This window comes from Hyposmocoma kahamanoa, unplaced genomic scaffold (assembly GCF_003589595.1).
Source record: "Hyposmocoma kahamanoa isolate Upper Pololo Valley unplaced genomic scaffold, ASM358959v1 86, whole genome shotgun sequence".
Lineage (NCBI taxonomy): Eukaryota > Metazoa > Arthropoda > Insecta > Lepidoptera > Cosmopterigidae > Hyposmocoma > Hyposmocoma kahamanoa.
In genome coordinates, this window is record NW_020654289.1 from 15,103,052 (window position 1) to 15,122,244 (window position 19,193).

Below are 19,193 nucleotides of genomic sequence, written 5' to 3' on the forward strand. Positions count from 1 at the left end.
GTAGCCACTAGGCTTGGGCCAGTGTCAGTTTCGAGTAATGCTGAATGTTGATCAACATCAACTGACTTGAGAGATAAGTTTAAGGAAATTAACATTCTTACACTAGCCTCACAGTACATTTATGAAAATGTAATTTATGTTAAAAGGAATAGTAATTTATTTATGAAAAATAGTGGCAGACATAACATTAATACGAGGAATAAAAATAAACTAGCTTTTCTTGATAGTCGTCTTCACAAAGTCAAAAAATCATTTAAGGGGCAATGTATACGCTTCTATAACAAGATTCCGGTTGATATACAAAATTTGCCTTTCACGAGGTTAAAAACTATAGTAATAATAATAATAATAATAATAATAATAGTGAAACAAACACTTTATACTAAAGGTTATTATACAACTTCTGCGTACTTGGATGACAAAAATCCGTGGTAGTAACCCGTTTAGCTCATGGAGGTAGTCTCGATCTCTGATGTTTCAAATAAAAAAAATATTGTAAATGTTATTTACAAAGAGCAACCCCTAGAGTTTCTTGCTCATTCTTCTCAGGGGAATCTGCCTTACGAATGAGCGGTAGAGTTTAACTATTGTGACGATTTCAAGTGTAATAATGCTTACCTATGAAATAAAGATTATTTTGAATTTGAATTTGAATTTGACCGTTATAGGGTGACAGGCGCAGTGGCAGTGCCCCTCAGATTTTTGCGATTTAAAGCTTTGAGTGGCACTGCAACTGGACTGCAATGAACAGGCGTGTAGCTTAGTATCAGGCGCACGACTTTGTTCGTCTCGTCACTTAAATATTATTTTTTTTAAAGTTTCGAAGAGTGCAGGCAGATAATATTGGTCGAAAGCGCAACGTTAAGGCAACAGTAAGGTATTTATTTTTGGAAGAGCCTCTTCGACGAACTGCTGTTATGGAAGATAATATAACATATATAACATAGTATATGTAAAAACCGAACAATCGTGGATAAATAACAAACTAGAATCTAATATTATTTTATCGAATCGAAGCGTTCGGTCGGTGTTTAAAAAATGAAGTCAAATAGTAGATGTGTTTATTGTTGTGTTCATGGTTATTTTAAACAATAGCCTGCAAGAAATGCCTCAAATTCAGAATTTTCATTCATCTCGCTTACCTACTAAATATGAGAGGTAAGTTACAAACCTTTTATTTATTTCATTATTTGACGACTATGGTTGCCCAGCGGTTAGCACTTATGGGTGTGAGGAGCTCCCGAAACGAACTTATCTAAATTTGTTCTGATCTGAGTGTTCTGGATAGTGCCCTGTATTAATTTCATTAATCTGGTACTCATAGCACAGGCAATTCCTTAGTGTGAGATCAAGTAATTAGATGTCTGGCACATTTATTATATCATTATTAATATGTTTTTCTATTCTCAGCCTCTTGGCTAGTCTTAACTACTTTTACGAACTTAAATCAAATAAATGTGGAATGATGTGTATCTATGTTGAGAGTTACTATTATAGTCAGTGGACACGTGACATTTAAAATTGTGTGATAGCAATAATAAAATCTTTAAAACAAAAATATATCTCCGCGTGAAATATATATATTTTTTATTTATAAGTAAATCATTACATATTATATACAAACTCGCATTTAATTCCTATTTCGTAACCATACTGCCGTAAGAGAGATACCAATACTGGTAATAATATACTGGCAATAATGGTAATAAACATATCAATATATACTTACATATTGCATTTGACAAAGGTTATTTCAACAAAGCATGAAAACTCTGTAATTTTTTTCTGTTTTTTCAAATTATGTTTACAACTTGTAGGTACAACCAAAATAATGTGCCAACCCTACGCTCCCAGTGAAATATAGGCATTGATGCACCAAGCCGCCGGGAGTTGCTCTAATTGTTCTTATTTTACTATGGTAAAAGTGTCGAAATAAGGTTTAAATTTACGTGAATGCTATTCAACTATAACCCGATGTTTTCCGAGTTATCGGCCGCTATGGTCTTATTCTACTGTGATTTTACAGCGGACATTTGCGAATATGTGCGTGTATTTCGAAGTGAACGTATAGGTTTCATGAATGAAATAGAAGGTCGGAATAGGCCGGCTTACTCGCGCTGTGATTGGCTGAGAGATCCATCGGGAAGCTACAGTACTCGGTATTATCATCATCAACCCATTTATATGTTCCACTGCTGGGCACGGGTCTCCTCTCAAGCGAGGATTTAGGCCATAGTCCGCCACACTGGCCCAATGCGAGTTGGGGACTTCACACGTATTTCGAGGGTTGTGAACCTTTGTAGACGTGCATGTTTCGTCACGTTTTCTTTCACCGAAAAGCTCATTGTAAATTTCAAATTACCTATATTTCGCACATCATCATACAAGACACACACAAGAAATCATACAAGAATGAAAGTTGTTAGGATTGTTATTATCTATCATAAAAAAAGCTCGATACTCCACAAGTTATTCCTATGTCCAAAAATTATCAATTTGGGCCCACTGTGCGCCCATGTGGCAACGCATTTAGGTTTTGTTTCAACGTAAAACATTTTTTAAAACAGTCAGAATCACCATGACATAAATTCAAACCATGACGTAACGTAAAAGATTCGTTAGTATAGAACGTGAATGATTGTTTCATTTTACACTATCGGCCATGAGCCCAGACACCAGATGTGTCTGGGCTCTTATTTTTATTCCTAAAGGATCGAAACGACCCAATTACTTTAACTTATAAATAAATAATAATAAATGCTTCTATTCTAAAATGGGTGCATTTACTTGAAGTAGTAATTTTGATGCCGATCTATATAAATGGTCGATATAAAGTACAATTTTCACATTCCATAATTAATTTGTTTTCCTTACAGACTCTTTTGGAGCATAAGTTTCCTGACAAGCGCCACTCTCGCCGCTTACTTATTGTCAGCTCAGTTTTCCAGATTCATTGTAAGTAGACTACAGAAGGTAAACAAGATTTACGTTACGACAAAAAACCGCTCCCAACTTTTTTCACGTTGAAAATATACACCTAAAAACACCCCAACGAAACTTCGCAGTGAATCTTTGTTTTGTCACCAATTTCTATCTGTTTACAATGCCATAAATTGTAAATAAAATTTGATTTTTATTGTGGATATGTATTATACATATGTATGTATGTATTATGCAAGGTGGCGTTTTATCTCTTCTTTTTTATCAGTACTATTACTTCCGGATTTACTTCAAATTCAAACTCAAAAAATCTTTATTTTAAATGTAAACAAATTACACTTGAAATCGTAATATTGATTAAACTCTACTGCTCATTCGTAAGCCTGGTTCACTTTTGAAGAAAGAGCAAGAAACTTTAGAACTTGCTCTTTGTAAATCAACATTTGTACACATTTATCATTTAAAATATTTATTTCACACATCATAGATCGAGACTATCTGCAAGAGCTTAACGGGTTACTACCATAGATTTTTGTCATCCAAGTTCGCAGACGCTATGTGTGTTTATAACTTTTAGTACAAACTTTCTATCTCACTGTAGTTGAACGGCAAATCGTGTACGGCAAATTTTGAATATCATCCGGTGTCTTATTACAGAAGCGTAAGTATACATTGCCCCTTAAATGAATTTGTAACTTTATGAAGACGACTGACAAGAACAGCTATCTTGTTTTTATTCCTCATATAGTGTTATGTCTGTCACTATTTTTCATAAGAAAAATTCTTAACATAAATTACATTTTCATAAATGTACTGTGATGTTAGTGTAAGAAAAACGCCAGGAGTTATCGCAAAAAAAAAACAAAAAAATACAGTCGAACCAAGAACCTTCTCCTTTTTTTAAATCGGTTAAAAACCATTTGAAAAGAACTTACCTGATATTATTTATGATTTTCATGATAAAAATAGAACTAAGACTAACTAACTACTTGGAATGATTTTTCCACTATTGTTCTTGAAGAATAATTTAATAGACGTTAGTAGTTCTATAACAGAACTACGAACAATAGTAGGAACGAACCATTGCAAATTGCCCTAACCACGTTTCCGCAGGACAAAAATTATATTAATAATATCCGCGGCTTTACCCCAAAACAAAATGTAGTATATTATCTCTTCATCAAACTTTCTTTAGCAAACAATATTCAAACAAAAAAGTATTCACAAGCCACTCTAATCGACTAACATGATGTTATTAGTTTTACTGATAGCGATCTTCAGGGGATTCTCGATTATTATAGAGTGATTCCAACTCGCTTGGTCTCGAAATCAGTCCTACCGGGAACATAATTAAATTTGTATAGCAGCCGCAGTTCGTTTCACGTATAGATCCGGGTTATGACCTCTCGTCACTCGTCATATTTTATGGTTATATTTCTCTTTCTCTAATTCGTCCTATGCATTCGGACTTTTATAATAAATCTTGCAATATCAAATAATACGCTAGACAACCATACTGGTTTCAAATTAGAGAATTCCCTGTACTCTGAGTAGTACTATGAATTCAGAGCGACGGAATTCATTCTGGATACTAAATAGAGCAGTGAAACCAAAACCGACTTAAAAAAAATAATTTTCCAAGTGAGTCCTAAAGGTAATCGAACCCGGGAACTCCTCAACCAACGCCCACAATGCAAACCGCCCAACCACGCGAACATTCCATTTCGTTTCGCGGCATGTACGGACAACAGCACATCAGACTACACACTTTTGTTCGAAAATCGCCTCCATTGCAACGGAACGAGATACGTCAATGTGTAGCTTTATGTGCTGGTGTGTGTACATTGAGTAATTGAGCCTTAGTCAGATAAGTTTTTCAGTTTGGGATTTGCATACGTATTTCACGTTAAAAAATCTGAAATAAAGTGGAAATACTTTATTGAGCCTAATGTAAAATTTACTTCTAAAATTGCATCAATAAAATATCTTTTTAATTAAAGTTTGGTCGTCCTTATAATTAAAATAAGTCCAACACTTTACGATGTATAAAAAATCGAAATCGCGGTAAAAAAAGTGTCAACCTGTTGAATTCTCTGCCTGTGTCGATCAGACGAGCCAAATCTATGTAATGAGTTATTTAAAACTTTACTCAACGCTTAGCTTTTCGTAGTCTAATGTTATTCTTTTCTCAAATGCTCTCTATCTTTTCTTTAGGGAAATAAATAGTGGTTCCGAAAAACAAATAAAATTGCACCAAAGTGTGACTAACTGTAATACTACTAACTAAGCTGCGTTACAATGAGTTACTGAAAAATAAACACTAAATATACTTATTCAAATTATAATTCTAAGAAGAAAAAATGGAGTGACATACTAAACTTCCGAAAGCAATACTAACTTACCGAAATTACTTAATATATTATTCTAGAAAAACATTTTCATCACACTGTTTAATTTATAAGGTTAAACTTGTCTCGCGGTGGCACTTGTCTGTACGATACTAATAGAGTGTAATTTAAAAGCCGAAGGTGCAGAGGGGGTAGTGTCTGTTGTCCACAATAGTTTATAACGCTGATTTCTCGTTTCGACAAAATTATTATTGTTACAAACTGGATTCCATGGTGGTTTAAAAGAAAACAAAAATTTTATATAGATCATATGTTGGTTACGTACGTCTCCCATTCAGAAGGTTAGGTTACGTTAGTATACGAAAAAGCCTCCTTCTGTGAAGCGGTGATGCTCCAAAAGGAGGTCGCCGAGTGTGATCGGGAGAGGGCCGATTCCGCTCGGCGGCGGCGTACCTTCGCGGCTGCGGACGATCCCAACGGGGTCTTCCTTCGCCGGTAAGTTTCATCATATTTATGAAAAACATTTAAACATTTTATTTATTTATATTTAGATGTTTTGATTTGTAATAATGAGCAATTATCGCATTCTCTATATATTTATTATTAATTTTTAATAGGAAATGAAACTATTTTTCCGGATTTAAATTAGAATAAACTAAAACATATCAATTAGTACTGCAGTCTTTTGTCTGTTAGGGATTTTTCATTAGAGGAAATAATGGATCCCAAACTGGTGGTACGGAGAAACCATCTATAGACAAAAATTGATCATTCTACCCTTTATCTTCGAAACTACAGAGCCTAAAGTTTTGAAAAAATACAGAAATTGTCTTTAAATTTCCTACTATTGTGGGAATAAACCTATATTTGCTGTTGGAATCTATTGGAGAACATATTCTTCAACTACAATGTTAAGTTTGTACCGAAACCTCTCCGCGCGAGTTGAACTCGCACTTGGCCGGTTTTTTGGTTCTATTACTTATCTGCAAATTCACTGCTGTGATGCACTTCTATGTTATCATATCATACAATAATTATAATAGTTATATTTGTTTGTAGGTTGCGGTCGTCAGCTTGGTGGCCTCCATACTATCGCGCCGTAACTGATCATGGGTCTTATCACCATTTTGTAGAGCCATAGTGTTGTCTTGGGTGAAAGTCCCCATTGTTTACCTACCATCCTGTGGCACTACCAGAAGGTGATAGTAGCTTTCTTAATTTTCTATTGAATCATTAATTAACTAGTTAATTAACGTCTCGGTATTTTGCGTTAAGACATTTTGGTGAATACAACGAAGTGAAATGCCGGTGTAATATGTTAATCGATATTAAAGTTAAATCAGTGGATGGCGCAACACTATTTATCTTGCACACATGCACATTATACGCACACAGATGTATTTTTGTTTTGGTCTCGTCTCCAATACGTCAGGGCCAATCTATGGATATACTAAATCTATGATTGTAACTATAGCGAAAAAATAGGGTGGTTTGCATCAATATTAGACATAACTGGTTGAAGACTGTACCACCTCAGTCAACCGTGACCATGGGACCTGTAAAGGGCCCGAAACGTCGGTTTGTTTGAAAAAACAAATATACGCGATCTAAATCCGGAAAAATAGTTTCATTTCCTATGTGTAACAATCGGGAAAACCTAAGAACTCGATATTAATTTTTAAGTTTATCCTGTCACCCAAAGGTTACCTAGCAATAAGCCAGCAGTTATACGCCGTCTTTTGTTTGTTTTTATTCTTGCGTGCAATAAAGGGTATTTGAATTGTATTGTATTATCATAATAATTACAAGGTAAAAGTTTTCCCGGTATCATTTTACCAAAAACCCTGAAAGTATCATACTTAAGATCTGTCGACTGTAAGTCTGCATCAGTACTTATTAAAAAATTGTTACAGGAAGCACCAACCGTAATGAGCGTAGAAATGGACTATTTTAATTGGAACGTGTCGTATCCAGCCTTCACCCTGTGCCCCTATTTGAAGACTACGGATGCTTCTTTTGGAAGACTGTTAAAGTAAGTACATTTCAAGGTCATGCAAATAAAAAGATAATCCAGATTAATGAATTAAAGTCTCGTCCTTCAAGCGCAACTATGATAAGCCTTCAGTTCAATTTCAGAAAGTGATTATTATTTACATTATTATTTATTTTATTTATACCGGGTGGAACAGAATGACCGACAAACCCGAAAGTATCGCGTTAAGAACCCTACATACATGAGTTTTATTTACTTTAAATGTAAAATCAAAGGAATTGAAAAATTGTCTTTACATTGTAGACTACGCGTTGCGACAACCCTAATAACGCGGACGAATGACGTTAGTACATCTGTCGATCCACGGCGGCGCAGCGTTAGTTTCACTAGCTCTCATGGGAGAGACACAAAGTGAGAACCTCACCTGAACTTGCAAAGACGATGTTCAATGTGTCCACCTCCCCTTATCACTTGCAGACATAGCCGCAGACGTTCCTGCGAATTACAATGAAGGGTGAATTATGGCAATTCACCCTTCATTGCAATTGTTTTTTTTTTTCAAGGTTTATGGCCCCGCTGTAAAACCTATATGCCAAGTCCTATTTTAATTCATTGCATCTGGCCCACAGCGAGAAAACACTAGGACGTACTAGTACAAAATAGAATAGAGATGCGCGCGACACACCCGCCCGCCGGTTGTAATTACTTGATAGATACCTTTAATGTTAATTTTAAAAAGGATAAAGAATTCGCATTTATCTTCGTATCTGGTAGGTATAAGTACCATATGCAACTCAAAAGTTAAGGAAAAGTAAGTTAATTGTAAGTCGTTTAAGAAATTGTATAATAAATAATCAAATTAGCAATGTGACAATCGATACTCAAACATAAGAAAAGAAACCGAGCAGATGTTCTTTCAGAACCTCATAGAAACGATTTAGTTCCATAACATTAATTGGTTTCTCTGTTAGTCTTGTAGTATAAGTTAAAAGTACTATTCCCAAATGCAATTGACAAATAGACTAGTATAAAAAAACCATTTCCCGATAATCAAGATTTCAAGCCAATCTTTGTCATTGAACAACTTGGAAACTATTACACTTTCAGTACAATTAAGGCTGGTTCACGTTACACCTTACACGTTACACTTACGCCGGGTCCGGGTCGTCACAGTGCCATGCCGTGTTGTTTCCACCGTGCGCCGGCCGAGTTAATGTTTTTGTTATTTTTCATTTTTATCTTGACTGATAATGTTGTGTTATTAATGGTAGCTATTGCAACAGCTCTTGATGACGAAGTATTGGTACATCCTGCATGGAGAAAACGAGAATCTGAAGAGAATTTGCCACGCTCTACAAAGATTTAATAGATGATGAGAGCATTTGCGCTTACACTGTCCACTACAATATAGTCCAACGTTGACTACCCCTCCAAGTGTCCGGCGTATGCTTTAATATTACGTGTCGCAATCGGGCCGGGTTGGAACCGGGAAAAAATACTCGATACCGTGCCTCATGCAACATGAAGTTCATACAAAAGCATATAATGAATATTTGACCGTGTCACGGCCGGCGCACGACCGGAGCACTGCCCGGCCTCGGCACCGTGTAACCAGCCTCTAACTAGATACATATTTAAGACTTTAAGTTTTCGTTCCACTCTGTATCATAGTAGTTATTATATACATATACAGGCGTAGATTTATAATCACGGTCTTTACGTATATGCGACCAAGTAATTTTATTTTATTTTGAAATTCTTTTTCCATAATCAGCAAAACCTTACTGAGGACTGGACGAGATTTGGAAGCTTATTTATTCGCTATCGTTTCTGCTGGAATGGACTCGTTAGACGCTTTGGACTTGCAACTGGAAAAACCTGAAATATTATCGGTAATCACCTATATAATAAATAAATACCTATTTAGGTAGGTAGCTAGCGCCGATTACAGTTATCGACATTCTCATTTTCGTAATTAAATTATCGTAAAAATTAACACATGGAAAAGAAAAAAAGTACAGTATGAAGAGAAAATCAAGCAATGTAAAATGTGCAGTCCTGGTTTACACAATAGCGAGTAGTAAAGCAGTAAGATTAATAAATCGACAAAAAATAAGAAAAATAAACCAAGACTGTAAGTGGCAGGTACTATATTCAAAATTTAATTATTACTAAAAAGCAAGACTATTATTTTCTAAAAGTGAGCTTGGATCCTACATACAGGTCAAGGGTATACAATTTTTTATTAAAAGTACGAATAATTCCCGTGTGCTCACGCTGTTCATGCTATGTGTTCTGTTATGAATTCACATCATCTTTTTGATGAATGGGAGACTACACCTAAAGGAGAAAGTCAATATCTCCCTGTGTACCTATGTGTATAAGAAAAACGCACTTTTTTGCAAGGGTAAACACCTGTCCAGCGCAGGCATTACCTATAGTGCAGGATGTGTGGCGCGCACGGACCCGGGTCTTAGGGGGCGCGGTACGCTAAAGGGCCTGTGTTACTCGTGGCGCAAACTTAGTAAACTGGCTACCGCTTCCCAACTTCATTTATAATTGCACCATTTGCACTGGAATTTCCGATCAAAATATCACTGTAAGTATTCCATTTTGATCACGTGCCTACTAGAAAGCGCCTGGGTATTAATTGCACCTGGGCGCCTACAAGGGGTAGCGCCGGCGCTAGTTAAGTCCATAATTGTGCAAGTCTATTCAGTCATGGTATGACATAATTTAATGTTTGTCTCAGTTAATAGATCCAAATGAATACGCAAACATAGCATCCTCTGCATTTCGAAATTTCGACGACGAGTTGCTAACGACGAACATGGATATGCCTGTCACTATCACCAACGTTATGACTGAACTTGGAATGTGCCACGTGATTAACTCTAATGTTGGAGTCTTCGATAATCCTTTGTAAGTTATCCAATATCAACCCCATGTCAGGGTTTTGTGTCACTATTACAGCCCCTGGTCGGCGGTCGGCATTTGCCATAGCGGAATTAAAACTTGTCATGAAGATTTCTTCCTTATAAGACACACACAGCCCCTTATTTACTTCGAAAAGACTTATTCGACACCAAGCAGTTCTGTCTTATCACCTCGCGATGTCACAGATAGGTATTTGATTATATAGATGCTATTTTTAACGACTAAGATGACTCGAGCAACTTGAAAACTTAACAAGAAGTATTAAGTTCTTTCTTTGGTGGACAATTGCGACATTTGGTTTTGTAATTAATTACTGATGAACCACGAGCCTTGGAATTAATTTCCAAGTTGTGCCTAAGATATCCCATTGAGTTTTTGATTAATTAGTGCATAAAAAAAAGAAGGCTGCTCTGTATGCAGTACACGCCTCATAGCGCTCATTACAGGCTTTATAGCGATGTTCTGAGTTACAAATTAATAGAAGTAATTTCCATTTATATTAAATTTGATCACTTTTATTATTACACTTACGACATAATAACGACAAGGAAAACATAATAATGAAAGGAAGGAAAACCTGTTTTCAAAACATAGGTCAACTCAATACTTCCTTAACAATTAGGTAACAAAAATAAACTTCAGTTGTATGTTTTAGCAAATGGTACAGCGATATAAAATACAGGAAAACTAATATCGAAATATCAGTTTACGAAAAAGATTTCTTCACTCAAATAATTAATTACGCCGAAGTATATAAGGTACGCACAAATTAATGTTATTTATTGCCAAACGTTAATTAACGTCATAAAGTTTGGAAGTGATTGATTGATGAAATTGGGTGCAATAATTAAAGTTATTTAAACCGATATATAATTTAGACAATGAATTTTTGTGATAATTTTAGAATTCCATACTTAAGTGCAGAGTATCTCTCTTTAACTTATATTTTTCAGCGTATATCTATGTACATACATAGGTACAGGATCAAGAGCACGTCAAGCTTGACACTTAAGATTTAAATCCAACTATGCCGCTTACGATACGAACGGTCCAAAGTACAAAGTGTCAATCTTGACGTGCTCTTGACTGTACATAGAAACGTCCTGAAAAATATAAGTTAAAGAGTGAGTGCACATAATTATACTTTCTTAAGTCTGTTCCCATAGTTAATATAGTGGTTTACTTTCAGGTTTTAATCCACAGTCCAGATGAAATAGCCCTCAGCACAACACCTTCATATTCTCATTATCTTAAAGGATTCTTAACGTTTGGTATACAAGTGTCGAGCATAAGGATATCTGACAATTTAAGAACATCTGGAATAGGTCTTAGGAAATGCAGGTCCAATTACCAATACCTTTCAAAATTTTATTTGTAGTACCTACATTTATTAATCGTTTAGTCCATAAAGCCGACTGCCCGACTATGTTTTTGCAAATGAAATTAATAATGGATGAATAAAAGACATAATTAATCTGCCCCTATAGATTATATAGTCACCCATCCTCCTACAGAACTTCAGCAGGCCACATACCATACATCATATCACTGCCGTTCGGTCTGCTTATGAGTTCGGTGTAGGCCACACAGTCCATCAGGATGAACCAATACCAGTTGGGGACATCACAGTTCTACGAAGTCTAACCCCAGTAAACTACAGTGGGAAAAGCGCTAAACGCGCAATTACATGCTTTAGGCAATAATTTCCGGAAGTGGTACTAAGTACGCGGTAGTCTGCGTGCCTATCATCTTCAGTACCTCGAAGGCAGTTGGGGGGCGTTGATGCCGTCCAGGGGGTGCTACCGCATTTGAAAAAAAAAACTTTAATTACCTATATAAAAGTACACTACAAATTTTAATTTTCTTCTGATTTTTTTGTTAAGTTAATGCAAATAGACGTGTTTGCAGTTATTTTTTGTAGTGGTGGGCGTTCAAATTTTTTTATCTTACATAAGCAGGCGGTGAGCCAAAAATTTAGGAACCTATGCTTTAGGCCTAAGCAAGTTTGCCCTCAGTTTTGTATGAAAAACGCAACCGGGTTTTTTTCAAGTATTTTTCTAAATACCCTTTCAAGTAAGTAATGTCAGTGTCAATAATATGCAATATTTTCATTATAATGTATACTAAATGTGATCATAACAATAATATTAACTTGGTCTGAATCACTTCACATAAGTAGGTAGCATTTGATGTACACGGGGCCTTTTTCGATATATAGTTTTCATTACGATATGTTTTCCTTCAGTGTTTAAGCAAGTGATATTAGGTAACTAAACTGCAATTCGAAGACTTAATGATGAAGGCCTTTCGTCGGAATCGACAGATCTCGATCTCGACGGGAATCGATCCGAAACATATATTATAGTGTTCTTCTAGTTAGGCAGAGCGTTTAAGAAAAAATCTAAGCTATTGGCTTACAATATAGAACAATGTATTTGTGGCTTACACGTAGATATTTTTCATTAAGGAAATGTGATTATCCTTTGGTCATTCCAGAGTTAACCAGGCAGAGTCATATGCCTACATGAATGATGCCCTTTTACATAGGATTTTGTAGTACCACTGTCCGATTATATTATTACTTTATTAAACTACTGACCTTTGAGAAGTCTAGGACTTTGAAATGATGACGATGGTATCATTTTAATAAAAAAAAATAGTGCACATTTGACCTCCATCTCCCCTGATTTAAAATGACGATGAGGTCGACGATGTAGCATGCACACCTAAGTAATGCCTATTCACTGTCACCTCGAAAAGGCCCAAGTTATAGCGTTAAGGGAATCAGGGACATCTACATGCAGGGAATTCCACTCCATAGCCTTTCCCCATATAATTCGATACGTACCACGTAAATTGTTGCAGTACCTCCACTTTTTGCATTTTAACTTTTTTATGTATGTTGCAGGTTCCATGTTTGAAAGTATACATAACACTAAGTGATATCTTTACTTTTATATACGGAACCTATAATATACATAAAAGAAGGATTTATTTAAGTTAAAAAGCAAAAAGGGGTATTTTCACTTTCAACTTACGTGGGAAGTATCGAAATATGGAAGCAAAACGCTTCGTGTGAATCTTTGGAATATCTACAACATAGAGGCAGAGGAGGAACCCCAGCCTACGTTCACCCGATGATGGGAAGGGCAAGGCGGAATTAAATCATGCAATTCCATCGCATACTCTGTATTTGTATTTGACATCACTTTTGTCGTGTTGTCATTAGAAGTAGAAGTAGCTTCTTTGAAATGCCGCCACTTAGCGAACGTCCAAATCCATCGTTCTTAACACAGCGTTTTTCTTGCAGATTTACCAACGAGCCTATAAGCAAGAGATATCCTGTGTACTCTTATAACCACTGTCTTTTGGAATGCAGGATTCAAATGATATTAAAACTGTGTGGGTGCATTCCCCATTTTTATAAAGCGATAGGTGAGAAAAGAAGTTAAATTGTTTACACTTTATAGTATGCTTCCTTCTGCCTGCACATGAGTAGCGGGATTGTATATAGGTATAAGTCTGGCTTGTATAAAGTAGTTTAACTTCTTTCGTCTGTAAATAAATATTCCATTGTTCAGTGTTCAGTATTTAGACCACCACCACCATTTAACTATGCCCTAAAATAGACTTTTAATCATATTAATTAATAGAAAAATACTCGTTTCTGTCGGTTTTATAAATTTAGATTGTTAGGTGTCGTTACTAGACACGTCTGTGATACTAAGCATAAATTTTCAACAAGAACCTTCATCTCGTTTCTACATGATACATACTGTTTTCACTTCTAACTTCGTCTTAAACAATAGTCTATACTACAGACTGATATCTAGATAGACGCCGCAAGTACAGCAATTTGTATGAAAACCAAGCGTGCCACATTTTTTGTACCCACTATGACGCCACAAGAACTATTGATGGAAACCTCCTTCCGCTCGATTAATTACACAGAATACGCGTATTCCATTCATTAATCGATTCTAAATAGAATATCGCAGTCGTAGCGACTAAAAAGTCGTTCAAATTCAAATTCAAATTCAAAATAATCTTTATTTCATAGGTAAGCATTACTGCACTTGAAATCGTCGCAATGGTTAAACTCTACCGCTCATTCGTAAGGCAGATTCCCCTGAGAAGAATGAGCAAGAAACTCCAGGGGTTGCTCTTTGTAATTAACATTTGTACACATTCAACATTTACAATATATATTTTTTTTTATTTGAAACATCAGAGATCGAGACTACCTCCATGAGCTAAACGGGTTACTACCACGGATTTTTGTCATCCAAGTACGCAGAAGTTGTATTAATAACCTTTAGTATAAAGTTTTTGTTTCACTATAGTTTTAAACCTCGTGAAAGGCAAATTTTGTATACCAACCGAAATCTTGTTATAGAAGCGTATACATTGCCCCTTAAACGATTTTTTGACTTTGTGAAGAGGACTATCAAGAAAAGCTAGTTTATTTTTATTCCTCGTATTAATGTTATGTCTGTCACTATTTTTCATAAAGAAATTACTATTCCTTTTAACATAAATTACATTTTCATAAATGTACTGTGAGGCTAGTGTAATAATGTCAATTTCCTTAAACTTATCTCATCAAAGATACATTTTTTTCAATTTTTGGCAATTTACAATCTGGGCCCCAAACTGCACGTTTCTGCAGGACAAAGTTTCTATTGATATAGGCGGCATTACCCCAAAGCAAAATGCCGTAAGTCATTAGACTGTGAAAGTAGCTGAAGTAAACCAATCTAGCGGTTTCGAAGTCTGAAAGTTTCCTTATTTGTTTAATCGCGTACACTGCAGAGCCGAGCCGTTTCGATAACTTACTTATATGGGGACCCCATTGCAATTTAGCATCTAACGTTATACCTAGAAATACAACTGTATCCACAAGATTCAATTTTTCGTTTCTAAGTACAACGTTTGTAACCGTCTCTCTAACATTGGGTAATGTAAATTTCACACAATTTGGTTTTTTCCCATTAAGGAGGAGGTTATTAACAGCAAACCAATCAACTACTTTAGAACTGAAAACCTGAACCTGAACTTGAAAAACCAAATACAAAGACACGACGCAAGCACATTGAAAAATTCGTGAGGTCCGTTGGTTCTTTCCGTGACTTAGTTAGTATAGCGTCTGCCACGGTGTGCAAGAAAAAGTCGGTTCGAATCCGACCGGATCGAAGGGATTTTTCTGAGTGTTCGATCTTTGTACACACATCAAAAGTGTCTAGGGATCAAGTACGTTTAAGAGTATTGCTGCAATTAGGGTTAATTATATTAACTTTTTTGTATCGCTATTGATACTTTTTAGTGAGTTTTAACATTTAAATAAGGAATATTGTTTAAAATTCGATAATAAGAAGAAAATCAATTGTCAATGTGGTTTTGTATAAAAATGAGTTATAGCGTTTTGACAAAATCATTACAATATCTGCATCGGAACCGAAACGATTTACATTATTATGGAGAGACGACATCATTTAACCCGAGAAGTGATGATGCGAGCCGTCGGAATGTTGGAAGCTGGTTCCAGGCAACGTGCTGTGGGTTTCACTCTTAACACTACACAGAGCGTCATAAGTCGCCTCTGGACGCGCTATCGCATGACGGGCAGCGTGGCCGAGCGACATGGAGGACGATCTCGCATCACGACTCGCAGACAGGACCGGTATATCCAAAATACTGCTCGACGGAATCGTACCATGACCGCCATGATGTTGGTTACGAGGCTCCACAGCTCCTCAGGCTTGCTAATAAGCGATCAAACAATCCGAAATCGTTTACGTGAAGTGGGTCTGCGATCCCGAAGGCCTTTTTTTGTCATTTAATTGACGCCGTTAATTTGAGTTTTTTCCCACAATTTGCAAAAACATCAATTTTAGTTTATTTTAATGAAATATAGGGGTAAGCGGTTAAATAAAACATAAGCATTAAAGTAAGAAGTCGTCCTGGAAGACTGGATTTGGTAAATATTGCTTAAATAATTTTTATTTCAAAAATATTCACTTGATCTCTAGACACTTTTGATGTGTGTATATAAATTATAGAATAATTTTTGTTCAAGTATTTGTTGATTACAAGTAGTCGAAACAATAATATAGTAGAAAAATAATAAAATAACATAGTTAATAAGTTCTTTATTTTACTTGCTTTAAAAAAATTTGATTACTTAAAAAAATTGAGACTTTAATTTTTAATCGACTTCAAATATTGAAATTATTGTCCTTCCAATAAAATGAGCTTATTATATAACATCTCTTTGTAATAGAAGATCTTATCGACTAACTTAAATAATGAACACGCACGTCAATATATGAACTTGCGACTGCCTTAATTAATTTTACTAGATGGTTTTCTGTTCTTAATTGATCAAATTGATGAAAGGCAAGACAAATGAAAATGTTACTGCTGACATAATATGGTAAAATCTTATTTATCAGAGGTTTACTTAATAAAATTTAAAAAGAAAATATAATGATGATGCTTTTTTTTAATAGTTATAATAATAACGCACGCACTCAACATAGCCCCGCACTAGAGAAACCCTGTGTCGCGGGTGCCATGGACACACACATAGACAACCACAAATTACACCCAAACTCACGAGAGAAATAAATGTAGGCCTTACAAATATTTCTCCCGGCCCGGGATCGAACCTGGTACCTCTGCGTGGCAGTCCGGCATGGTAACCGTTCGGCCACGGAGGCAGTTAATGATGGCCTCGTGTGAAATTTTTGTGATTTGTTTATTATTCCTCGGATTTCTAACTCTGCTACTCTGCGTATTTGGATAGCATCTTAGGTGGAAAAAACTAGACCTCCTTCGTCCTCGAAAGCAACGAACTTATACATATGACCATCTCTAGGTTTTTGAAGACAGCGCACTGTTCATTCTTTGCATTATATATTTTTTTGTATTACTCGTACTACATATCGGGCGATGTATGTAATTATTTGCTCACTATATTCGGACATTCAAGGCAAAATGCTGCATAAATTATCGAAATTACATATACTAATGATAATAGATACTACAAAACTGGAAAAAACGAAACGTTACTAAACGTTATAACAAAAGAGTTATAGAATATTTTTATAATATTGCTAAGGTCATAATAATTTCCGTCCCTTTGTGTTCAATCAGAATCGAGAACAGTGTTGGCTAACGTATAATGATGTCATTAAATGTTAAATTTGGCCAAAGAAATGTAACGTAAAAACGGCCGTACCACGAAACTGGATGCATTATACAAAAGTGCGTTCGTTCGATATTCATGGCGTATTAACAAAGGATCACAAATATATCACACCAAGTAAAAGCCCCAATGTACTACAAATCATGAGACATACACTCGGTTGCATATTTGTTTTCTCGAAATTCATACAAAACCAAAAGAATCGTTTTTAAAATAAATTATGCATCTTCTGATTACAAAATCACTTTCCCGTGGAAGGCCCTGTTAACCCGTTTACCCACAGTTATGGTGCTTTTGCAGTTTATAAGGGCACAAAGCACAATTATGCAATTTCGACTGGTGTTTATCTACGATGACGGTTGAGCGCGTTCTGAAGTATAGCAGCGGCAAGTAAGTGAATTTCACTTACTTTGAGCACGCGAAGTACGTACACTTGCGGCGTCTATCTAGATATATATCTGTGGTCTATACTGATTTAACGCATAACTTTTTTTATTTTATTTAACGTAGCTAGCCCTAATTACTAAAATACAGCTGTAACCACAGATTACTAAATAGTTACTACTATAACTATGAATAGTTCAGTATTTGCTATTTTTATTTATTTGTGGACACCCGAAATTATCATTGCGCTAGCTTAGCCTCATATCTACATCTTCCAGAAATTTCCTGTGTATAGTAAAAACTAATAAACATTCGCAGATGACGAAAAAATATGCAATTTGGGTGAACTAAGCTGCGTGGTAAAGTACAAGAAAGAAATTCTAACTCTGTCTGCTTCCGAAGAAACACGGCAAAAGTTTAATTACAATGAACGCCTACCGAAAAACAGCAGTGATTGCGGATGCCTTAGCAATTGCGAAATTGATATTTATCAAAAAGAAGACGAGAGTTTGGTACCACAACCATATATGAATAGATTGCGAATTGGCATATCATCGTTTCCGAAATATCGTATAGTAAGAGATATTATTTTCAGCTTTGAAGATATTATTTGTAAGTAGAGGATGTTTTTGGTCTTGATGTATTTTAATAAGAGTCATCTAATCTATAGTTCCTTAAGGAAAAAAGTACACCCGGTGCCGCTCGCACTCGACGGCTTCCAAAATCTATCACAAAAAGAAACCATCTTAATAAATTCTGTATTCAGTTCGTCGTAATCATGACCATGGAATTTGAAATCCAAACTGAAATTTACTGCTACATGTCAGTATTTACATTTCCGCGATCCATTCTAAACTTCAGAACTTAAATTACAGAGAATGGGTTCCGGAAACGAGCGGAATTTGACATTTAATGACTGGCTTTAAATATACCCGATTAGCAGTTTCTATTAATTATTTATATTAGATTATGTTGGTTACCGTAATAACTTTTAGTAAAGACCTGGTGTTCGGAAATCTGAAAAATAAATCATATTCATTTGACTTTTATCTCTTTCGCAGTGAGAATCGGAGGCGTCGTGAACCTATGCATTGGAACTTCAATAATTTCATTAATAGAATTTTTGGTTATGGTAGTACGAATCCCCATTTATAAACTACTACATTTCTGGAAGAAAAACCCTTGAATGTTGTGAGAATTATTCTAAGGAATATTATAATTAAAGATGGTTTTATTCAGTCTCATTTTATTAATTAGCACCAAAACTATATTTAAAAGAACATTAATTAATAATATCTGTATCATAAATTCCTGGTGTGATCTGAAACAATAGTTTTATTTATTGAGTTTATCCTAATAAATAATTAAAATCAGGTTAATATTT

General features: G+C 35.5%; 1 protein-coding gene across 1 annotated transcript; it reads left to right on the forward strand.

The window, feature by feature from the left end:
- Positions 1-1,100: 1,100 nt before the first annotated feature.
- Positions 1,101-18,735, forward strand: LOC113234923. Its single transcript, XM_026470444.1, has 10 exons — positions 1,101-1,158; positions 2,877-2,955; positions 7,202-7,320; positions 9,056-9,173; positions 10,034-10,203; positions 10,874-10,976; positions 11,408-11,559; positions 13,529-13,653; positions 18,128-18,321; positions 18,685-18,735. Exons 1-10 carry the CDS (start codon positions 1,106-1,108, stop codon positions 18,733-18,735), a joined length of 1,164 nt encoding a protein of 387 aa, XP_026326229.1. The 5' UTR covers positions 1,101-1,105.
- The last annotated feature ends 458 nt before the right edge of the window (positions 18,736-19,193 follow it).

Coding starts and splice junctions, on each gene's coding strand:
- LOC113234923 (XM_026470444.1), top strand. CDS start 1,106: ATGCCTCAAATTCAGAATTTTCATTCATCTCGCTTACCTACTAAATAT. Junction 10,204..10,873: donor GGAGTCTTCGATAATCCTTT/GTAAGTTATCCA, acceptor TGTATGTTTTAG/CAAATGGTACAGCGATATAA. Junction 18,322..18,684: donor AAAAAGAAGACGAGAGTTTG/GTACCACAACCA, acceptor CTTAAATTACAG/AGAATGGGTTCCGGAAACGA.